This window comes from Anopheles stephensi, chromosome 3 (genome assembly GCF_013141755.1).
Source record: "Anopheles stephensi strain Indian chromosome 3, UCI_ANSTEP_V1.0, whole genome shotgun sequence".
Taxonomy (NCBI): Eukaryota; Metazoa; Arthropoda; class Insecta; order Diptera; family Culicidae; genus Anopheles; species Anopheles stephensi.
Genome location: NC_050203.1, coordinates 40,090,735 through 40,115,660, shown reverse-complemented (window position 1 = coordinate 40,115,660; position 24,926 = coordinate 40,090,735). Strand labels below are relative to the sequence as shown.

Genomic DNA, 24,926 nt, shown 5'->3' with positions numbered 1-24,926 from the left:
GATATTCGAACCACCAGTGGTCTTGTCAACCATCGCTGATCATGATGTACAGAGATGATGTACAGATACATTGTGATCGCATCTTTGTAGTCGGCCGAAACTCAACTTAGCTGGGGTTAAAAGTCTTCATCATTATAAAATACACTTCAGACTACAACCTGGGGAAAATTTTAAACTCAAAACTCCTGTCGCGACGGACGAAGCTGGTACTGTCTAGGACATAGATAGTCCCCATTACTCATAGACAACTCTCTTTTTAAGCTACATGAGGGTTAATCTATTGAGAATAAATAATAAAGTATGCTTAAAATCATATCAAAACTATTGTTCCTCACCGTAAACCCTTCCATATTCCGAGAGAGTTGTAGGAAGGACAGACGAAGACGAAAGACGAAACTTCCTCATGGACCAAGGCTGGGATCAGTCCTCTCGCCTTTGGATGAAATCACTGTGTTTCTTGGCTGGACTTGTAACATTCTCCTAAGTAAGGTAATTATAAATGTTATGCCCCTTCTGACGGCGTCAAAGAATTTCGACAAGCAATATTCTCGTCGTTAAAGCTTCGTGTATTGATTACGTTCGAGCAAGGCTATTGCTGATGTGGTTAGCATGCTTTATGATGCTGCTCCCTTCAGAAACCTTGCCACGTGTGCCAATAGTGACCTCACATTACATAAGCCACTCAAATACACCTTTTAAACATGAACTATGTCCAAAATTGACGAACTCTTCTTAGCCGCATTCGAGAGAATGATGCTCAGAACGATTATTGACCGTATATCTGTGGAAGATAGAGTATATAATGGTAGAACCTGTAGATGAGCTCCATAAGCTCTACGCTGATCTCACGATCATGCAGCGAATTAGACTCACCAGCCTCCGGTGGGCTGGTCATGTCATGAGAATGACACCGGCAGACATAGTCCGTGCAGCCCTTTTAGGCCGTCCACAAAGAGGGAGGAGGTATTGATAGCCCCTAAGATAAGGAGAAAATGAAATGCCCAAAACAAAAGGTAACCGGGCTGGCCATCCACTTGTTAGGCTTTTTTATACTTTACCCAATATCGAAGTGATATTTAAATGAAAGTTCATGTTCCATTCACGTAAATATGTCGCCTCAATTCAAAATCGTTTGCAACTAAAAGAGATCATGGTTGGTCTAATGTTGTTGTATCACATACTTTAACTCTCAGATTGCCAGTAAGTGTATCGGAGTCGATTTCTTGATTGATCCTGTAATATCCTCGTTTTCCCAAAATCTTGAATTAGGGCATAAAAAAGGTGTCTGGTGGTCGAGGCGATAGCGGTACATTTCTTTACACGGCAGGACCTGGTATCCAATGCCCATCCTTCCCGTATGCAGGGTTTCACTATCCAGCTAAGGGTAGCTGACTAAGTTAAGTAAATGAAGCCAGAAATGACAAGCCGACATAAAATCAACACTTCTTTAGGTTGCCATGCCAACCACATGCCAGCAGAGGAAGCTCTTAAAATTTACACAAGCTCAAATTATAAGATCTGCTATTCTATTGTTCGTCACTGCATACAATACCTACTAAAGTTTATGGAAGGGAAACCAATAAAAATGGTTATTGAAAATTGCATCAAGTTTTAAACACATTCCAATGCACACCAATAAAACTGTACGATGCTGTGCAGTTGGGAAAGGATTGTTTTCAAAGATGCAATAAAATATCTCCTGCGTTAGTTGCAGGACCATTATGTGTTCATGTCAAGCTTCATCCCTCTAAGAGGAGTCTGATTTGACGACCAGTACAAAATTATTCTTACCTGGTTTCAACAAAGTACCTAAACTGAGAATATCCCACCATAACAATTCTCGGGTCCAAGATATTTTAACAGCTGGCAGTTAAAGTTATTTGCCCAAGGATATGCGTTTACCTGAAGTTTTGGGCTTTTGAGAGAACATGGGTAGGTTTAATGTTTCAGATCTTTTCTTTTTCTAAAGAAACAAAAATAAATTAACTTCTGCCTAGTCATATAAAGCTTTCAGAGGGGCAAAGAGTGGACCATTCCAATGTTAGCCTGCCAATACGAGGGCCTGTTTCTATCTCGAAAAAAAAATCAGATCTAAATTAATTGTCGCTCCATCATCACCACCATCACCACCACCATGAACGTATGTGAGCCAAGCATCAAATAAATGATTCCTAGCGAGCAATAATAGCCCTCCAATGTGTGCAGTTTTATTTTTTGCAGACTTTTCGGTTTTGTTTCATTGCTCGATCATTTATAAGAGGAAACGCTGAAGATAAAATCTTCAGGCCTTCGAGGGTTCCCTCTCGCAGCTCTTGTATTTCCTAGGCTAGGTAATTTGGCGAATGTGAAAATTTAGCTAGTTTTCTACAATGCTATGATGAAAGGGGGTGGGCGAGGAGGAGGTGGGGGGGACCTAAGAACGGACACGAATGGAACACACACAAAAGCGCTACCAAAGGCCAATGCCACCGTGTGTGGTGCCGGCGGGTAGAGAGACTCCAAGATCTACGCCGTGTATCATTAACCTCGGTCAAGGTTAACATTTATCTTTTTTTTCTGTTGCTTGCTGCTTGCTTACCTTTTTTAATTCGACTCGCCATCCATGCGTTTTTGACGCTACATTTGGCGGCTAGGCAAGATTAGAAACTAGAACCGCACCAACAAACGTTGCTTTTGAAATGTAGTTTTCGCATTAACAGCTACAGAAAAGCAGTCAAGAGGCATACAAGAAGAAAAATTAAAAATTAGCCGCAATTAAAGTACCAAATAAAGTAGCGAGCATGAAGTTTAACGCGACAGAAAAGAAAAGTTGCTCCTGCTTCGTTTGAATAATATTTGCAGCCACCACAGGCCGGCTAGCCGCCGTTGACGTGTGTGTTTTTTCAAAGTTTGGTGGAAGGTGAATGTCCAACATATGCAAATAATTAAACCCGTTTTGTCGTCGCCGGGCCGGGCCTCCCCATTTCGGGTACCAACCAGAAACAGAGGAAGCCCATACCATTAGACATCCGGCACTCTACACCACATATCGCCTGTGCGAATCATACGCATAAGGAACACAAGCATACAGCCACAAGCCGTGTTGGATGGTGATGCCTTCCCATCGCACACGGTCTATGCTACAGCTAGAGAGTGTGTATAGAGGCGCGTTTTGTCGCCATCACCGGCCGTAAATATGGTTCGCGCTCTCTCGCTTGCTTCTAAGCCCGCGCCAATATGCGTGTTGCGAGTTTATAGCGCTGGCTGGCTGGCTGCGACTCCCCTCGGTCCAATCGCTTCTAGCCGCACCGCGTTCTCTCTCTCTCTCTCTCTCTCCCGCTCGCTCGTCGGTTTTTTATGCTGTGGTGTGCCCTTCAAGAAGCAGGAATAAAGGAACGACGGCAACGACGTAACGTACGAATGGTACCACAAAGCGCAAGAAAATCCAAAATCAAGGTCATTGTGCACGTTTCGCCGGTCGAAAAGTGCCCCATGGTGGGCTTGCGTGCCCGCGTACGTACGTGCGTGCGTGTGTGTGTGTGCGAATCCACCGTGCTGCTGCGACGACGATCGTGTGTGGTGCTAGCGAGTCTCGCGAATGCAACCAACACCACACATCATAGTACACACCGGCGTGCGTCGTCGTCGTCGTCATCGTCATAGCAGGCCATATTGGTGGTGAGTTTTATAGTGTGGTGTGTATTTTATTGGGGGGTGTAGAGAAAGCGTGTGGTGTTTTTGTTGCTTTGCGCGATGTTTTCTGTCCCTTCTTCTTCTTCTTCTTCTTCTTTTACACCGGCTCACCGCCCATGTATGAGAGAAATTTCGTAGAAAATTTTGGCAATCTTCTCCTTCGCATTTGATGAACATCCTATTCACCTTTTTTTTATGCGGGGCCGCTGCAGGTGCAACGATGTGTGTGTGTGTTGTGCAAATTGATGATTTTGGTGTGTTGCGTTCAATTAGTTCGTACAGTTCGGTACACACAACAGAGCGCAAAGCATTGGTAACGACGGTCTGCGTAGTAAGGCTACAGCCATTGGGAGAAAACAAATGAAAACACATGTGCGCAACATGTGCACGAAAGCGCATCCTCTTGCAGCAGGGTGTGCAGCAGCAATAAACATGTGTGTATTGATGAGCCGGCCGGTCTGGGTTTGGTTGTTGCTGTGAGTGATGAAGAAATGATGGAGCTGTTTTATGATGCGCTTTAACTGTTTCTTGTTCTGGGAGATATACAGAGGTTATAAGGAAATATTGGTTTTCAACCTAAGAGTCAATCTGAGCTATGCAGACGTATTACTGTGTAACAAGAGCATTTAGCTGGACTTGAGTGTGCACTACAACTTCGAAAGACCTATCATTTCTGACCTCCTAGACTTGATTTTATCCAGCAAGTTCAGATGAAAGGCAAAACCCCCTATTTCAGGGACTTATTATTCCTTATTTAGTACTTTAAACTTTGAGAGGTCCTGGCTTGCCCTTCTAACCCACTAAACAGGGTATTGCTGCGTACCTGTATAGTGGATTCCTACGTAAGGTGAGCTTATCCGGACGAGATTAGATATCCGGATCTTGCCTGATGAAGATCGGTACCCTGCTTAAAGTTTGTGCCCATAGGTTCACTAGAAAACAAATTATTTGTATTATTACAAATTACAAAACCACATCTTCAGACTACGTTTCCAAAGAGTTTTTTTTTTCACTAAATTAGCTCACAAGAACCAAGAGTCTGATGTTCATCTGCATACGGATTTCGAATCGTCGATCGTCTGAGATCGAAACGGTAACGATTACGCGTATCTTCATTAAAGGTCGGTGGTGGGTTGCTGTGTTTGTGTTTTGCAAATTTTTACATTCGGTTCTCCGCAAGCAAACGCCTTCTGCCGATGGGCAGACATCAGCGAACATTTGGTGAAATGTGTCTTTTTTTCTTCTCTTCGAGTCGTTTGTTGATCACCACCTCATCATACACCACGCACTCTGCCGGAATGCTTCCATTGGTATAGTTCGCCGTATGCGTGTGCGTTTCGACTTCATATGTCGTGCGATGCTGAGTACGACTGTTCTCTCGTATGCGTATGCTCGCGGGCTCTTGTGCGGATTTATTCTTTCGTTTTGTTTTTTTCGTACCACCCTCACTCTCGTCTCGGTTGCGTTGCGAGGGGGGGAGGGGGGGGGGGGTGTTGCGACTCTGCAACAACACAACGACGAAAAAAAACAAGACATCACACCAACGTGCAAAGAACGCGATGGCAAAGCGACGCCGCGAAACCGGCTATGTTGGTGTGCGTACCACCGATCTACTTCTGGGGAGTCTTATGTTTGCCTGCAACAATGATGCTGATGCTGATCACAGTAGCTTATGCATTCGGGTTCCTTTTCTTTTTTGGAGCGAGGATACACAAGGATATCGTAGCAGGCAATGCCAAAGGAAATGCACATCTCGCGAGGAAAAATCGCGTATGTGTTTGTATGTGCGTACGTATCCCTGATGGGAAGTAGGAGGATGTGTGATGGATTGTTGTGTCTGTTCATGCATCCATCCATCCATCCACTTCGTTGTCCGTTTCGCACGGCTGAGCAGAAGCCTCAGCGATGGTTGGATGTGTGTTAGTGGGGCGCACACACACAGTACACACATACACACTCAGAGCACCACGCTCCCGACGCTGACTGACGGATGGTGCTGCGCTTCTTTACCGGCATGCCGTCGTCGTCGTCAGGTTGTGCGGTTGGGATGTCAAGTGCTTGCGCGGCGCGTATACACGGCGGTGTGTATAAGCGCGTATGTACGGATGCGTGCGCGCGTGTGTGTATGGGTTACACATTTTTAACTTCTGTCTCGCCATCTCGCTCGCACGCGGTGCGGTGTGTCGCCGCTTTCGCTCGCTCTCTTTATTTCATTAGCTGTAGCTGTGTGTATCGCGCGCGCATCCGGTAGATAGGAGCGAGAAGAAGAGCTATGGATTTTTTTCCGTTCTTCTACTCCTCCAAAACCATCAGCGGAACGAGTGAGCGAGACAGAGCGGGCGAGCTGAGAATATAAAAATTGTATGTAGAGAAGAAAAAATTGGGTTCGCCTTTGTGTGAGTGTTTATGTGGCGAATTTTTTCTTTCGTTTCGTTTCCTCCCCGAGGGAATGCTTTTTTTATTCCGCCGTCGAATAGCAGCACATTTTTTCTTTCTCCCAGCAGCCTCCTATGCGCTGCACCGTATCGAGAAAAGGCTTAGCGGTGTGGTGTTGAGTTGTGTGTGTGTGTGTATACACTATTGTATGCGTGTGGCATGTGCTGCAGCAGAGTAGCAGGAAAGCGAATATAGCCGGTGCTGCCTGTCTGCCTGCCTGCCTACCCCAGGGTTGTGTTGGATGTGTCGTTACACGACACGGGGGATGAAGGTATGCGAGCGCACACGCATACACAACAGTATGTGTGTGTGTGTGTGAGTGTTGGTGTTGGGCTCAGGATAGATCGAGCGGTGGAGCATGGTAATTTTTTTTCGGCGAATTCAGTTTAGTTTTTCGACTGTGGCTCTTCGGTTCGGTGCGTGGTTGGATTCTGTTTGGTCCCCGGGATCGGTTCTCGTGTACCGTGTCGCACGCGTGTGTTTATGTGTGTGTGTGAGTAGTGTATGTGTGTTTGTATGTGGTCACTGCAGGTGGCGTGCAGTGTATGTGTGTGTGTGTGTGTTTGTGCACTATCGTTGCCCGGTTCCTTACGGGATCGTACGGCAAAAAGTAAAAATCGACAGGAATACGAATTAGCCAAGACGGACGCGCGCGCGCCTCGCCGTTCACCGGCACATGTTTTCCCCGTTCTGTGTGTTGCCGTAGTGTGTCCTGCCTATAGTGTCACCCGGTTGTGTTGTCTCTACTGCTGCATGGTGTGGTAGAGCTACTCTGCACTTTTTAATTGGATCAACGCGTGTGTCCCCATCCTGCTGCTTGCGCTCCAATACCGTGTCGAAGGAGGAGGAGCAATTCAGCGAAATCGACGGGCGCACACACGATCCCTTGTGCAGTCCAGTGTGTCCCGTGTGCAAGGTAACGGCAAAGGTACGTGTCAGCGATCGTGTCATCATCCTTCACTCTTCCCAAGACGTTGATCCTTCTCGCAAGCCAAAATGATCGACGGCTGACTCAGTGCCGCCAGGAATAATAAGGTGGAAATGATCGTAACCAAGAGGGCAAAGGGTAGTGTGACGCGTTGCATTGGTGACAGTTCGCGCTGCAAGACGGTTGAAGGTCACTGGAATGAGATTTCACTCGGAAGATAAAAGCTAGCATCCCCAAAATGACGATGGATGCTGCTGCAATGGTGGCGTGCCGTAAATCAGTAGTATCGTGGAGCATGATAACGCATGCCACGCTAACACTGGAGCGGTCCAAAAGCTACCAAAAGTCGGATACTTTTTGCTTGAAAATTGTTAAACAAAACAACTGGTCGTGCTGCAGTCCTAGGAAGCCATGATCCATTCGCCCGACGTGGATGATCTTGTCTCGTGACACTTGTCTTTTGATGTGTGGTTTTTTTTTTGCGTTGATAGTGCCGAGAAACAGAGAGAGTGTGTGTGTGTTTGTCGTTGTCAATGTATAAAGTAATTGTGTTCCATTTTTTAATGCGATTGCGTCTTCGGAAAAAAAGAAAGACGAAAAGTGATTTTTGGCAAAAGTGCGAACTGTGTATGGAAGAAGAAGAAGTTAAGGACGTCTAAAAACATGGATTAAAGCTGAAACTCTCTGTATGTGATGTGTCATAGTACAATGTTCAACGCAACGTTCTTCGCACAGTGATGTTGGTGTTGAACATGAACATTGGCGTGGAAAATTGTAGCTTCAGTTTGTGCGCTACTGTATGAAAATGGTGAAATTTACCACAAAAAGCTGTTCGTTTCGCTTGTCAATATACAGACCAATCAATACACAAAACCACCTCCCACGTGAATGAGACACACTCACACACATCTTATCTGGGAGCGTTTTGCGAGAAGGGTTCGTTATGATGGAATATCATTTCAAAGTCTCGCAGCAGGAGAAGAAAATAAAAGAAACATGTAAATGGTTCGCGCACTGTGATTCTGGCGTTTTTTTTTTGACAGCTTGACCCTGCATAGACCCCGACAGATACACGCCTCCGTGCTGAGGTGGTGTGAGTGCGCGATTTGGCAAGAATTTTTGTGGACCAGAAGTGAAGTGATGTTGTGGAGGAGGAGAAGAAGAAGGGATGGTGGACGGGCGGGGTGTGGTAGGGTGGTCAGATTTGGTGCGTTCTTGAACAGTCCGTCAGATCGTGGATGTGTGTGTGTGTGTGTTGGTATTTTCTTTCATGGCAGCATACTTTTTTTTGTAACTGAATTCATGGTTGATGTTGGTAGCTGCTGCTTGTGCGTTTATGGCAAATAAGAACAAGAAGCAAAGGAAGCATTTTGTGTGTATGTGTGTGCGATTGCGGAAAGGAATGTGTGATTTGGTGTTGAAAACGTAGGAAGCGTTGGGAAGTGTAGTAAATGCGTACTTTAACTTTCTTTCCCAAAAATGTTCCGATTTTTCTCGAAAGATTTGGCCTTATATTTGCTTGGAAACAGTGGCGCAGTGCTAGAAACAATCGGCTTTTCATTTGATATAACATGAATCAAGTTCAATGGCAGTAACCATTGATGAAGCCTTTGAAACGATCCGCACCACTTTCTATTCGCTCCCACATTGGTGATCTCGGCGTGATTTTTGTTTCGTGAATCAGGGAAGCAGTAGCTTACCAGGTTCGGGGCCCCAAACCCATCGGGGACAGTCTTCTGGTACGCAAAGACTGACTGCCTAAGGGTATAATCAAGTCCAGGATGCCACTAATGGCAGGACAAGACCTCTCGAGGTGGTAGAGCCAAAGGCGAAGAAGAAGGACAGGTGGCAGAGTCGGCAGCTTAGTCGAAGGTCCTTCACCCGGCAGGACCTTGGTTCAAATCTCATCCGGGTCGTCTCCTCGTAGAGAGGATTGACCATCCAACTACGTGGTATCAATAAGTCTAGTAAGTCAGAAATGGCAGGCATGACCTGACGGGTCGCCAAAGCTTTTAGGCATGGAGACTCTTATTTTATGACCAGCGAATAAAATCAAGTCATCTCGGAAATCGTGTAATAATGTTACCATGGAAATGGAATGCAGCGATTTTCTTCTAATGAAAGAAATCGATGCCTACTGAGCCGATGTGCCCTTGTAGAGTCCATTTAAATATAAGGGCTTTTCAATGAAATTTTATGAAATTGAATCGCTAGCATAGTGTGACAATGGTAGATGGAGAAAGTTGCAGAATGTCTTTTATTTGCACGGTGAGGCATAAAAACATAGCCAAAATTTATTTGCTTTCCAGTTAAGATACATACTACTTCTTTACTTTCTCACCGTCGATTAAAAACAATCCTGTCTCACGATCGGGTAATCTTTATCCCCTTTCAATCTTTTTATGCTGAAATTATGTTGAACATAGCTACCATTTTCGAAAATTTAAACCATTGCTCGTCTTGGCCACTACCGGGACACACAAGCACATACCATCCACCTAAAGGGTAAACGATTTCGGAACGAATTAAAAATTGTCTGTCGATGATCACACAATTGGCGGCTGGAACACGACGCTGGAGGTATCCCAAAAAACTGGTTCTTCCAGGAAAAACGCCATCATGTTGTTATGCACGCCGCTGCCCACTGTCGGAAAGGCTGCTTCGCTCCTTGCCCTGCTATAGCCCCGAGTGATACACGGACGTAGCATAACTTCAGCTTCAGTTGTCGACCTTCGGAGTGTATGGCATATAATCTCACAGGCATATTCGATCTCGCGGTGGTTTATCTGACCGGCTTGTTGGTTGTGTAATATGATGTTAACGGGCCCTAATTTAAAGGTCATACATATTATAATTGTTATAGCTCCTAAAGTGTATTCTCAAGAGGAGTAATATGCTATTGAAGCATTTTATATACATTTGTTTTAGAAAAACGATCAATATTCCTGCTGCTTTTTCCTGATGTGATAGTTGAGCAAAATTTGAACTCCAAAACATTAAAAAAAAACCAGCAACTAACATCGTTAAAAAACTATCTGTCGCCTGTGTCCCGTCACCTGCTATTTGCTGCTGTACCTTTGCCTGCACAGGCACGTTACTCCCGTTACGCACCCGTTACCTGCTCGGTAGTATATCCTTATTTTTTAAAGACACAAACGAATCTGTGTGCGTGCGTGCGAAGGAGAAGGGTAGCAGTGTGCCTGCATATCTAAAGACTTCTGCTCTTTTTTTTCGCTACCCCCTCCGTTCACCCAGAGGTTCGCTTCCTGGAGCAAGTTTTATTTCTTTCGAACACTGTGTGTGTGTGTGTGTGTGTGTTTTTTTTTCCTGCTGTTACTTCTCCAAGGGTTGATTTTTTTCCACCACCTTGTTAATGCTGGTGCGACTACACTACTGCTGGCCTTCTTCTTGGCTGGAGGAATATCATCACATAGGGTTTTTATGTGTAAGGAGGCGATGGTTGGGACGCGCGCGAGCGATAGAGCGAGAGAGAGCGAGTGAGGAAAAAAATCGGGTCTTGAAGAAGAATGGGATATTGGGGTGTGAGGGGTGAGAGAGTTATGTAAAAAGTTGAAATAAAAATTAAGGGGTGGCACTAATCAATACACAACCTGATATCTCTCGCATTTCTTGGACAAGTGTCGAGGAGGGGGAGTTACCGGGAGGTAGCGGACGATGCATCGGAGGCGCGCGGTGGTGGTGTGATTTTTTTCTCATCAGACTTCATTGGTCCTTGAAGAGGGAAGTGGCATGGGTGTGTGTATGTGTGGCATGAACGGGTGGATCGAATGAGGGCGAGGCAAGAATCAGGGTTGGTGGTTAAGGATATCGGAATGGAAAAGAAGTTGAAGCTCTCTGGGCAGAGTAGGTAAGGCGACCGAACCTCCGGTTGGCAGGTAGCAGCAGCGGCGGAGGTTGCTGAGATCGTTGCAGAAGCTCACCACCCCGAAGAGGACAAGCGAGATGTGTGTTGTGAAGGGTGTGTAGAAGAAACGGACGAAGGATAGCGCACTAGGCAGAGGCACGTAGGACTTGGGCAGCTTTCGAGTGGCTTTTTTTCCCCCCGACTTCAGGTTTCCCTTGGTCCATAAGAAAAGGAAGCATGCTGGTAGAAAATAACGAATGTGTGTGTGTGTGAGTTTGTGTGTAGGATGAGAAGGAAAAAAAAACGCTCGAAATCAGGATGAAAATCACAAGTAGCCACAGGCGCGCGAAAGAGCAAGAAAGAACAAGGAAGAAAAAAAGCGCTGGTTGAGAGAACGAGAAGGAACATCACGAGATGCAGAAGGACGTCAGCAGCAGCAGCAGCAGCAGCAGCGCGTACTGCTTCTTCCTTAGAGACGGGAAAACACGCGAACGTTGGCTCTGTGTATTGTGTTCCTGATGAAGGGCAGGAAAAAAAAATCCCCACACACGCCAGAAAGAGCAAAGGCGTTTTGAGAGCGTTGAAAAAGAAAAACGCGCCTTAATCGTGTTCCACCAGCGCGTGAGAGAGAACTAGCGAAAGAATCGAAAAAATCCGACGATATTTCGTGTGTCACATTTTTTCTCGCTCGGTCACCATCATTCCGCTCGAATCCTGGCGATCGAAGGGTTTTTTTTTCCTGGGAAGGGAGGGGGCACGTGGTGGAGCATAAAAATGGAGAACCCAGAGCACAGTCGTACAGTCGGTGAAGGATGACAGAATCGCAAGGAAGAGAGCGAGAGCTATACTAGGGCCAGTGGGTAAGGGTTTGTGGAACCACAGAAGACGAACGACGACGACGACGACGCCGCGAGCCCGCAGACCATGACGTTGGTGAGGCATTCAACATCTTCTCGTTCCCGAGACACAGGAACGGGACATTCGAACAAATACACACAGTCGTCCCACATACACAGCGCTCGCGTGCGCGTGTGTGTGTGTGTGCGCAGTGCCCTGCAGGGGTATAAGTTATGTGCAGGAATGAGACACGGCGCTGCAAAGGAACTTGCTGCCTCCGTTCGGGAAAGGAATTAAAAAAAAAGAATCCCAGCTCACATGCACACAAACACACGGAGAAAGGAAGAAAAATACACACTTCATCGAATAGTGTGTTCAAGTTGCTATGGGGGGTGGGATGGCTGGTTGTCAATGGGGATGCAGGAAGTAGCCGTTGTGGAGTAGCGTTTTTTTGTGTGTTGTATTCCGAGATCGAGATGAGGAGGTTCTTGATATTTTCCCCTCTCGAGTCGCACTTTTTTTCTTTGCAATCACAACTACACACACACACACACACACCCCTATATCTGTGTGGTTTGCGTGTGTCCAGAACGGGGGTGGGAGTGATGTGCGTCCGGTAATGCAGTGCGAGGAAAAGAATAAGAGAAAAGAAGCAAAAAAAAAACTGCTCCACCCAACCCCACCACGCCACCATCATTTGTTTTCTACAAGAAGGGTGCACACTATCGCTCATGTTGTGGTCGTCGTCGTCGTCGTCGTCCATTGCCTGCATCCTCTGAGCATGAAAAGTGCTCGGCAGCATAGGCACACACACACATGCACAGTCGCGGTGGATAACTTTTTTCTTCCTACTTTTATTTGTATCTCCTTCGATAGTTTCGTTGGTGTAGTTTCCTCCAACGGCAAGCATTGGCTGTGTGTGCGTGCTGATGATTCCTTTGGCTTTCTTCTTTCGCTTGTTGGTGTTTGTCATCGTCGTCGTCGTCGTCGGTTGGCTATATGTTTTTTTTTCTTGCTTTTCGTTTTCTTTACTATTCTTCCTAAACTGTACCTACCACTTGTCGTCTCGTCTGCTGTGGTGTTGAAGCAGAACCTTCTTCATACGCCCTTACCGACCCTAGATTCTTCTGAGATTTCGGTGTGGCAGTTGTAAGTTTTGGTCGGTGCTTCTTCGCTTACCAAAGCAACGAGGTACGGCTGAGAAATCGTATTGACGTGCGTATTATGTTATTGCTGCTTGTCCCTATTGTAATACTTTGGCAGGCTCACAGCTGCTCATGCACTTGTTTGTTTATGGGCAAGGTAGTAAATCGGAATGTCTTTTGTCGCGAATTGTTGCAAGGCCAATTACACGATCCATTTAGTGCCGGAAAACACCTTTGCTTGCCAGTGTTGGTTAGCATAAAAAGTAAGATGTACAGAAATTAATTTAGATTTATTATACTCAGATTTTTTTCCTTTTTAAAAGATTTCGGATGATGTTTTTTCTTACATTAATGCTGTAAATGATTGGCATGCAAAATTCAGGGTTTACACAGGCCAATCGGTCGGTCTTAAAAATCCTAAAGTCGCGATTCGGTATCGTGAATCTACAAGTGGCCTAGCGGTTAATATGGTCTGTTTTTTTGTTGTTCTAAAATGGTTTAATTATCTTTTCTACTCTCTTCTCCAATTTTATTTTATTCATGAAGGACGGCCTGGCCGTATTGCTGTATTGCTACACCTTCTTTTTCCTTGGCACTACAACATCGAGAGGTCTCGGCCTGCCATTTCTGGCTTTTTTGTGACATGATTTTATCCGTAGCATAGTAGTCAGTTTTACCCGGTCCTGCCGTATGAAGATCGGCGCCATTATCGCCTCGGCCACCGGACCGCTCCAATAACATAAGACATAACGCTATATAATATAACATAAAATGTGACGAACAATAGTATAAGATCACCTAATTTAGTGATAACCTTATTCTATGAAAGAGTAACATTGCAGTTGAAGAAAGACGTGGCGTCATATGTTTTAAAGAATTGACTTGCATGGTTTCGAAGCATATAATGGAATGATTGAATGACCCAGTGGAATGTTTCAACTGGATGGTGGGACATAGTAATCTCTAATCGTAAAAGTTACAATCATACAATGGAATGTTGCATTCTGTTAGGGGAAACTCCTTTCTCGACTGTGGAATTGTTTTAGCAAGTTAAGGGTTTATTGATGCTTTTATGATTTTTTTTAAATTATGTGAGTCGAAATCGATAGCATGTATCGAAAGCAGTACTTATCGGATATAAAAGAAGTTAAGAATCGGATTTAAATCAACTAGCTTCCTCTTTCTGTCGACAACTTTGTTCTCAACGAAAAATTCGAATATTGTACTAAGGTTTATCATATACAAATTCACGTCACTGATCAGAAAATGATGGGGATCATGGGATGAAATGGTATCGGTACAAGCGTACATGAAAAATATCGTTAATATATATTAAATTTGCAAAATATCTTCCTCATCTCCAATCCACCACTATTATGATAATTTTAATACAGTCGATAAACGTTTCTGGATCAAGATGCTGTATCGTGGCAATGTTTAAGAGTGTGTTTCATGTACAGATTTTTTAAAACGAATTTTGAAACGCCCCAGAACCGTACTTAGCGTAGATTCTTCGATCCAAAGCCAACACAGACCATCCAAAAATGCTTTGTTCTGGGCATAGCTGACAGCATCCCCTGCAGATGATGGCTCGTGGCATATGAAAAGTAAAACAAAGCTGTTACACAGAAACTCCTCACTTCTCCTCAGGCTGCTTATCAGGCCCGCAGGAAGAAAGCGATGTGTGTCGGACGGAAATAGCATGCAAAATGATAGTCGAAAAGCTGTTGATTGCTGTTGCTTTACTTTGAAAGACAGTGATTGGACATGCCAAAATAAGAAGCAACTCCACGAATGATAAAGAAACGACAAAAAAGCAGTGAACCAGGCAAGCAGGCGTGATATTGACCTTCGGCAGTACAACAAATCCGAATGCAGTGCGCTGCAACCACCACCCTAGACTAGATACCACCTCTAGGATGCAGACTGCCGGCGTGTGCTTTTGCCCTAGACAACATAAAATCGGAAATGCTCTCAAGCGAGGCGCAGACGGCACCGCAGACGATGCTGGGAATCAAAACAGAACTGAGCAATAAAGAGAATGAAGGCGCAACATGCAATAAATATGGTAAAGCAAAGGAACAGTGACCGGCTAACGAAGCGGGCTGCCGTCGGAGGAGAAGAGGTCGCAGCCAGAAGGTGTCGTTACGGTCTCGGTATGCCCTGCGCAGCTCTGGGTGCTTGTGTTTAGAAAGAGAAATGGGGAAGATTGCGATGATGTTGTGTTTGAGCCGGGCGGTTATGCGTGACACAACGCGGGCCACCGGCGGTAGGTGGTGGCGAGAGGGATGGCGTTAAAATGAAGATGAAAATGAATGAATGGAATGAATGGCGTAAAAATATGGGGCATAAAATGTGTGTGCTGTAAAAACATGCCCCCCCCCCCCCCTCCCCCCTCTCAATCCTGGCCGGTCTGTGTGAATCGAAAGGAGAGGAAACACAGCAGCAGGGAGAGTGCGAGAACTGGGGAAAGAAGCACGTGTGGCATCGGTTTCCTTTTGGGTGTATATATGCGCGAGCACACGTTTATGCTTTATTTTGCTTGCTTGCTTGCTTGCTGCTTCATCTCCGTTGTGCCGTTCTGGTCGTTTGTCTGGCTTTTCGTATGTTTGGTATGCTTCCGTCCGCGTTCCCTTTGGTGTGTGTACGAATCACGTTTATTGAACGCTCGGTTCAGGCTCCTCGTGGAAGAAGGTGCACGATGAACTCGTAAATGTTGTACTTCGAAAGGCCCAAAGTGGGTGAAAATGCGTTAGCAGTGCAAGGTCATTTGGAATCTGTTCGTTTAATTCAATCCCTCTCACATTCCTTATGGCCTTATTATGATGTTCCTTATCTACCTTGGATAACTTTTTGGATTATAATGGTGTATATGGTATATATAATGGTGTAAAGCAGTTTAACCTAACTAACAGACAATTTTTTCTTCTCCCTACAGAGTTTATTGCGGACAGCGGAGCAGCTAAAAATTAAGGGCCTGTGTGAGGTTGGCGAACCACAGTACGAGCAGGATTACTCGCCAGCGCTGAAACGCTACAAACCGTACCGGTCACGATCGCCACCGGACAACCGCCACCAGCACCATCACCACCAGCAACCGCCGCCACCACCACCACCACCGTCCGGCTCATCAGGCGGCGGTACCACGAGTAGCGGTGGCCGTTCCGGTTCCGCAGGAGGTGGAGGAGGATCACACGGGAGTGGTAGCAGTGGGAACAACAACAATAACAGTTCGTCTTCCTCCCAATCGACGGGATACAGTGAGAACGGCAAGGGCTGTAGTACGGGCAAAGGAGGAAGCGGCGGCGGCGGCGGCGGCGGAGGAGGAGGCTTAGGACCTGGGACAGGGCGCGGCCTTTATCATCCTTCCCAGCATCATCACCCGCTACACCACCACCACCACCATCATCCGCACCTGCATCATCATCTGCATCATCCAGGTGACCGTAGAACGCCTGGCGGCCATCTTATCGACGAGGACGATGATGGATCACCGTCCTCGGTGCTAGTGGTGGAAACGCACGATCTAAGCACATCCGCCTCGAAGGATAAGCATTATCAGCAGCAGCAGCAGCAGCAACAGCACCACCATCATCATCATCCGCATCATCCCCATCATCAGCCCTCACAGCAGCAGCATCCCCTTGGAAGCAAAATGGCCAGCCTAGGGATGGGCGTTGGAATAGTGAGTAAAATATCAATGCTTGGAAGCAAGTAACCCCGACACCGCTAACACAGGGAAGATTCGTATGAGAGTGTGTCCTTTCAAGACGAGAGAGACAACGGCAAAACCTAAAAATCTCGATCGAAGGACATACATAGCTCGTACAAATCTTTCTAAGCAAGGAAAGGACTTATTTGTACTAATGTAAAAACTGCTTCTTCTCCCTTCTAGAATGGTGGTTCCGTTATGGGAGTTCCGATGGGATATTTGGATTTTGCACCAGAGCCTCCGGCACCGACGGCGACACCAGTGACAGAGCATGTGGACATAAATTGTGCGCCCAGTAGCCACGATACACGTGACCTGTCCAGTAAGTGTTAGTAACTTTTTTTTCATTATCATTTCATTACCCGTACATTGCTCCTGTTGCTCCTTTTAGTTTTCTTAGCATGCCCGGTTTGCCGATGGTGGAATGCTCCTTAGTGGAGGTGGTTTGTTACTTACAGGGTTTACACAGACGATCAGTCATAGTGTGTGAAGCTCCTGAATTTTGGCTGTAAAATTGACGCTTAGGTTTCTTACTTAGGCTACTTCTCCCAACAAAATCTTAAGGAAGAAAGTCAAACATATTTTAAACATCTTACAGTTTTATTAAAATTTTACAAAAAACCACTTTGAAACCAAAAACATAAACTTAAAATAGCTAGCTCAATGAGACATTTAGGTTAATTGATTTAACGGTTTACTGCGCCATTTTGTGTCCGTGTCAGTCTCCTTTTGGTTTGTAAAATTAAATATCGTTCAAATATGCATTTAGGTATCTAATTTTCTACTTTAAATTAAAATTTTTTTATGTATTGATGGATGATACAGTAGTACAGTTTACCAATACGTGTAAAATCATTCCCATACATCGGCAACCGGCAATCCCGTAGAACTTCCGCTAGAAAGTAGAAAGGAATACTTGCGAATAAACTAATCGGAAGTTTATTCCTTGCTTCCGAACAGATTCTGTGCCAAACGATGGTGATTTACGAGTGAAATTCGAAACGTTACGTTCGCTAGATCCTCCCAATGCGGTTCAACTGGACAATCACGCTGTCAGCCATCAGCAGCAGCTCCATCAGCATCAGCAACAGCAGGCGCAACAGCAACAGCTCCTGCAGCAACAGCATTTACTACAGCAGCAACAGCAGGCACAGCAGCAGGCCCAACAGCAGCAGCAGCAGCAGCAGCAGCAAAGACAGACACCTCAGCCACCGGGAGCTCCGCAACAGCAGCAAAACGACCATCAGCGGCACTCGCCACCGCATATGCAGCAGCAACAGCACGTGATGCTGATGGATCAACAGCAGCAGCACCACCCAACCACACACAGTCCGGCGTCCAGTGTGTCGTCATCGTCGTCCAGCCAGCATCCGGAGAATCTAGTGACTGGCAGCGGTGCGGCAGGCTCTGTAACGCCGGGCCCAGCCACCAACAGCAGCAATGGTAATGCACCGGCAGGCGGCGAAGAGATGAAACCCAGACTGAATCTGAAGCAGGAAAACCTGAGCGATGGTGGTGCCGACCAGCAACATCAGACGATGGAGGTCGAGCCGGACCAATCGTCGATGCACGGCATGGTGGTGACACCGGAAATATCGGGCATCATGAACCAGAGTCAAATGAGCGGTAAGTAGTGGCCGAAATTTATTTGCGCCAGAAGGGGTTTTCATTGAATTTGATCTCGTACACAGATATGTATCAGTCGGATGCTAGCGAAGACTCGAAAGTAGGCATTTTGGATGGATCCTCGATGCAGTACACCAACTTGACTAGCCCGAACGAAGCCAAGACGCCAACCGGGCCGAAAACGTGGACTGCCGAAGACATGGAATCGGCCCTAGAAGCGCTACGCTCTCACAACATGAGCTTGACAAAGGTATGAGATTGGACAAAAGTTGCCTTACTGTACAATAGCCCAAGACTGTTGTATTAATAAGCGATTGGTGGCTTCTGTTACAGGCATCTGCTACGTACGGTATTCCCTCGACGACGCTGTGGCAACGTGCGCATCGGCTCGGTATCGATACGCCGAAGAAGGAGGGTCCGTCTAAAACGTGGAACGAAGATTCGCTCAACAGCGCACTGGAAGCGCTGCGGACGGGCACGATCTCGGCCAACAAAGCCTCCAAGGCGTTCGGCATCCCGTCGTCCACGCTGTACAAGATAGCGCGCCGGGAAGGCATCCGTCTGGCGGCTCCATTCAACGCTGCACCCACTACCTGGTCCGCGGAGGATCTGGACCGTGCCTTGGAAGCGATCCGTGCGGGGCAAACGTCGGTGCAGAAGGCGAGCACCGAGTTTGGCATCCCGACCGGTACGCTGTACGGGCGGTGCAAGCGCGAAGGCATCGAGCTGTCCCGTTCCAATCCGACGCCCTGGTCTGAAGATGCGATGATGGAGGCCTTGGAGTCCGTCAAGTAAGTGATCCCGGATGCGTCCTGTTTTTCCTACCCATTGATGAAGGTGTTTAACGAGGATTTTTTTTAAATTTATTCTACGCACATCAGACAAGGACACATGTCGATCAATCAAGCCGCCATCCACTACAACCTACCGTACAGCTCACTGTACGGTCGGTTCAAACGGGGCAAGTACGACACGCCCAGCTCGGGAGGCGGCGGCGGCGGTGGCAGTGCGTCCAATGCTGCTGCTGCTGCTGCTGCTGCTACCGGTGGTGGCGGCACGGGCAGTGGCGGCAGTAACGGTGGCGCCAGCAACGCCACCAGCGGTGCCGGTACAGGTGGCAGTAATGTTGGCGGTAGTCCCCAGATGGAGTTTAAGATAGAACCACAGCATAACGATCATAGTCCAGAGAATACGGTAAATTACAGTTATTATTAAACAAACAAAACGAAAAACGAAACCAAAAAACAAATCCAAGCGAGCGCGCGCGCGCGCGATCGCGTCCAGCGTCTGTCTATAGTATTCTGTCCAAACGTGTGCTGTTTTTGTGGTAGACTTTGGGTTGTGTTTGTTAGGATTATTAAGGGTAGTGTCGTCAGCAGCACACGAGCGAAGCGAAACAGTGCGGGAGCTTGATGATAGGTATTAGTGAGCGGTCGCCCATAGGGGTTGGGATTTAGCTAGTATAGGTTGGCTAACAAGGTACCCCTCCCCAGCCCCCTTTCCTTCCTAGTGCATCCGACTGACCATCTTCTTCTACTAACACTGTATCGTAGGCTCATTGTTTCATCTTACTAACATTATTCTATCGGTATTGGTACTTAGCTAACACAGAGCAGCATGACTGATGCAGCATTATTAAATCGTTTTGCTTTACTAACTATTAACCTAATGTGGTTGGCTTGGCACATCCTTGTGGGGGATGGTCTCTCATATGGTGGCTACAATGTTATCTTTGGTTGTTTCCTTTTTATTTTGGGCATTGCCCCCGACACATCGATCGATCGAGCGATGGGATATCATTATTGTCTAATTGTGGTATTTAAGCTTTCAATTCACTTTTGTTTGCTTTTTGTTTTGTCTGTAAATTGTTGAATGGCAACCCATACTTTTTACGTTGACCGATGATGACGATGTACACGTACACCTACACGCAATTTCCATTGAGCTGTGCATGAATGTATGCTTCCGTTTGTTTTTTTGCAAAACGCAGCTAGAAGCAAATTGGTTTTGTGTTTCATTTTTTTTTTTTTGCGAATCCAACTTCACCGAAGATAAGCAGAAGCTCAGTTCATCAATTTTACGATATAAACATTCGAAGCCATCCTTAGCCAAGCGAGTATTAACGAAAGGACGTTCGGCAGCCGCAAGGCACCGGGACACTCCGCAGCTTACCAACCTTTCCGCCCCGGAACTAGATGTATTTTAGGCTAACTGGCTGGATTTAGTTAGTGCAACAAGCAAACATGTTACGGTGTAATCACATCAGCCTAGTGGTAGCGGTGGAATATCCAATTTGGAGGGAAATGTAGTAACACCACACACACAAACACACACACACACACACACACGCATACAAATAGCAATCATATACCGTGCAATGCTCTGTTTCATATGTAAATGTATAGCATTCATCGTAATTGTCTCTCTTTATCCTGCTACTATGTATATTCTATATTGTGCATACCTAAAAAACATTCATATATACATACATTAGGGGAAGTAGTGATTAGCGCACACCAAATAAAATGCAAACATCCAAGAATGAAACTCCCCCAATGATCGTGGAAACGTGAATGATGAATTATGAATCCATAAACAAAACCCCCCCGCCATTCCAGCAACATTACAATCCTGCACTATCGGCATCCTCGACGCCTACAAGTAACACACCGACGCAGCAGCAGCAACAGCAGCAGCAGCAGCAGCAGCAACAGCAGCAACAGCAACAGCAGCAGCAACTTACCCACCATTTAGTGCAACAGTCTCCATCAGTGCTACCGGTCAGCATCCACATCGTCGATGCTGCCCATCATCATCTTCCGCATCCGCATCAGCAGCTGCACCACCAGCAGCAGCAACAGCAGCAGCTCGGGCAGCCGCAGCACGTGGTGGTGGCGCAGCATCAGCAGCAGCAGCAGCACCATCATCTGCATCACCAGCCGCAGCTAATACAGCATCACATCATTCCGCAGCAGCATCACATCATCTATCAGCAGCCGCTGCAACCGATCCAGCAGCAACCGCAGTATCATCCGATGTATCACATCATCAAGCAGGAAAATGATAGAAGTTGAAAGCACCGGCGGTCTCGCCAGCACCATCGGTATGGCGGCACGCATCATCCCCAGCAGCAGCAGCAGCAGCAGCAGCAAACGCACGATCATCCGTCGCATCAGCATCATCCGCATCTTCCCCATCAGCAGCCAATGTATCATCAACCGTCGCACCATCATCAGCAGCAAATGCACTACGACGATGGGGCATGATCACTTCCAGGATGACTGCACGCGAACTGATCGCTGCTGATTCGAACGATCGTACCCGAGGATTTGCGTTGCGTTGCGTTGTTTTTTTCGTTAGTGTCCTCGTTAGTGGAAATAGCAGTCTGAGTATGGCAAATCAAAAACCGCCGTCACAAACACACGTGAAAAACCATGTACGGCGGTGCATTTTGGAGCACGTTAGGTACCTCTTGTTTAGTAAATGCTTTACTGCTGCTTCTTTCGTTGCGAGAAGATAAGGATGGTGTACAGAAGTCGGACAGAACGCGGAAAAGTGGCATGTGTGGCGCGGTTGGAAGTGGCAGCAAAACAATAACATTTTAGGAGGGTCTGTACCCCTGGTTCATGGGGGGGGCAAGGAGCAAAAGTGTGCTGTGTGCTTCAAACGAGAGGAAGGTCGGGCGACGCAATGCATATGGCCCAATAGAGAGCGAGAGAGAGAGAGAGAGTAGACGGCAGTCGTCATTTAGACGTCCAGTGTACAGCAGAATGTTTTTGGGCGTTGTTTGAACCATTATTCGCCTTAAAACAAACAAAAAACGAGAACAGGTTATCCTCATCACGCGGATATTCTTTACATCAGTTGCAACAGCAGCAGCATCATCAGCATCGGCAGGAGGAAGTTTAGATAAGCGCAGCATGATCCGAATCGAATCATACGTACGCTATAGAGGCGCGTACCACCACACACGAACGAGTTGGTGGCACGAGGAGGCTGGTTGATAGTGTTTTTTATAGTTTCATTGTTTTAATTGCCAACTGATGAGAGGGTTTTGTTACTTACTACTACTACTACACGACTGCGCATTCCATATCGGTTAAACGAAGAACAAGGCAGAGAAGAAATCCCACACACACACATTATTTAGGTAACTTTTGTTTTATAATAAAAGCAAACAGAAATGAAAACCTGCTGTCCCCTTGCAGTCAGCAGTTCAGGTCTCCCCGTCGTTGTATCTCGTCGTCGTCCGTTGGGTATGTCTCTCACACGCTGCTTGACAATTGTATTGCCCGATGCACCAAGCCGCCAGCAAGTTTATAATCAAACGAAACGGACTGAATTATTATGATTTTGTTTAGCAATTAGTGGATTGATATGAAGCGCAAGAAAGGTGATCGGAGGAGGGCCAACACAAATCTCATTACAGCAAACATTACAGCGGTGGTTAGGTTTAGGTTACAGAAGAAGGACACGCAGCAGCGATGAGTTTAGCTGGTAGTTGTAAGAATGCTTCCGGATGTTCGGAACACCGGCACGTTTTTGGGTGTTCCCGAACCCTTCTTCCTGGATCGTAAAAATCCATCTTCCTCATCAGCTGTTCAGCTCTTCGAAGGGATCGCCCTGGAAGCCGTCCCCTTAAAAAGCTTAAACGTGTCTGAATGTTATATGTATGCATATATATACATATATATGTATTCTATTATTACCTATTATACGAAATATCTATTGATTTATTATATTACACCTTTTGTCATTATTCTATTATATTATTATTGAAGGCGAGCTTGCGAGAAGCGGTACGGTGGTTTTCAGTTCGCGGAGAGATATTTTGAGATTAAACACACCAAGACACACACAGCAAAGCAGCAGGAGTAGGCAGAGCGCCTCGTTTCTTCCATTTCAGTTTTATATCAATCGAATCGAAAAAGTAAAAGCTTCCAAGAGGAGTGCGTTGTTGCGAGGCGCTAATAGGTTAGGGAAGATAAGGATTAAGCGTGGTTCCGCCCATGTACGATCGCGGCCGAGGGAAGCTGTATGTAAAGGAGCAATTGAAACTGGCAAAAAAGATTTCAAAATCCTGATTCATCATCGTCAGAAGAAGACACGACACGACACACGGCGACGAAAGTGAACAATAAAAGTCGGAAACATCACGCCAAGTATTATACTGCAGTTGTGTGAATGCCTTATGAGTTTTGTTCTGTTTGTACGCAAAAGAGAAGGAAAGGAAAAAGCAGCTGCATCAGCACCGAAGAAAAGGAGACAAAAGCTGACGAAAGAAAGCAACAACAACAGTCACACAAGCTGGGCAATGATCGCTGTGACGCTGCTGTGTACGCGATCGCTGTTTGAGTGTAATGGTAATTATTTGTTTGTGTTTGTGTTGACATAATTTGCTTAGGCCATAGCAAAGCGATGACCTTTTTCTGATACAAGCAAAAGCAAATGAAGATCACAAAATCATTTACACACACACAGAAAGTGAGAGAGAGGATGAAAGCTGTACTAAAGCAGCTTAGTAGAGGAGTAAAATATGATCAAAAAACGGTACTATTGAGGATTGCTGAGGGAAGCATGGAAGCATCGTCCTTTCGCGAAGGAAAATTTCAAACATACAGGGATATTCGAATGTTTATTCGTCGTAAAATAAAACAAAAAACAAGCGGAACGGAGCAGCTGCTGTCGGTTCTGTGTCTCGGAGCACAGTAAAAGAGGATGCGCGTAAAGGAGAGAGCAGCCAACCAATCAACACAGTCGAGAACAAAAAGGGAAAAGCATGCCGAAATGCTGGTCGGTGGCCTATCGGGGAACGATTTTCCGGCGTAATAGAGCTATAGCAAATAACTGTTGAACACACACACACACAGTTTGGCAGACACGCAAATACATAATTCGTCCTTTTTAGACAAAACCGATTACATGATTGGTGGTGTAGGTAGCGTAGGGCCATTGTATTATACGTAGAGCAAGCAAGCGGGAAGCTTGACACACACACACACAATAAACAGTGAAGAAAGCAGCAGGATAGACGGTATCCTGTGCATATGGCTTAAGACGAATAAAAAGAAAACAATACATACCGTATACACATACACAAATCTAGAGAAACGTATTGTCAGCGAAGGGAATATTCCGGTCGCTTGGACGCTACATCCCAATCACCGGTATTCCGATACAAGGCATCTAGTGTTCACTAGGAAAGGCAAACATTGTTGTACTAAAAACAATACGGTGTTACATTACACCCGCGGTTGGAGATTGGTTTCCTTCCGTTCCTTGTTGTTGAGTTGAGCAGTTTTGTGCAGGAGATAATTTTATAGTATAAAAGCTGACGGACACAACACACTGCTGATGGGAAAATCTCCTCATGGCGCAAATCAAACGAATTGAAACAATAGTACAGTAAACGCATCACTAAACCAACAAACGGTGGCCAAACACATACATCTACAGTGTGTGTTGCGTTAACAGTGAATGATTGTTGTTTTAGATTTCTTCTGAATTTTCTCTGAAACACACACACACACACACACAAACACTCGTAATAGTAGATGATAAATGAAAATCTTCCACCCAAGTAAATTGAATCTTCTTATGATCGTTCAGTATAAAAGTGCAGACGCCTGCCCACCTAGAGAAGGCAGATAGTGTTACTACCCTGCAGCAAACTAGTGCACGTGTTGAAAAGCAGCATGAAAATCA

General features: G+C 46.0%; 1 protein-coding gene across 6 annotated transcripts in view; it reads left to right on the top strand.

Moving 5' to 3' along the window:
- LOC118511943 (myb-like protein Q) overlaps window positions 1–23,406 on the top strand; it is an 86,580-nt gene extending 63,174 nt beyond the window's left edge. For 2 of the 6 annotated variants that reach the window (XM_036055644.1, XM_036055645.1), the window contains exons 5-11: window positions 15,822–16,568; window positions 16,779–16,923; window positions 17,556–18,221; window positions 18,287–18,471; window positions 18,555–19,012; window positions 19,103–19,415; window positions 20,840–23,406. In XM_036055644.1, the coding sequence (XP_035911537.1) occupies window positions 15,822–16,568; window positions 16,779–16,923; window positions 17,556–18,221; window positions 18,287–18,471; window positions 18,555–19,012; window positions 19,103–19,415; window positions 20,840–21,295 (2,970 nt within the window). In that variant the 3' untranslated portion in view covers window positions 21,296–23,406. Of the gene's footprint in view, window positions 1–6,447; window positions 6,470–15,821; window positions 16,569–16,778; window positions 16,924–17,555; window positions 18,222–18,286; window positions 18,472–18,554; window positions 19,013–19,102; window positions 19,416–20,839 lie in introns of those variants that run through there. The other 4 variants (XM_036055649.1, XM_036055648.1, XM_036055646.1 and 1 more) reach the window with 4 other exon arrangements.
- Window positions 23,407–24,926: the final 1,520 nt, after the last annotated feature.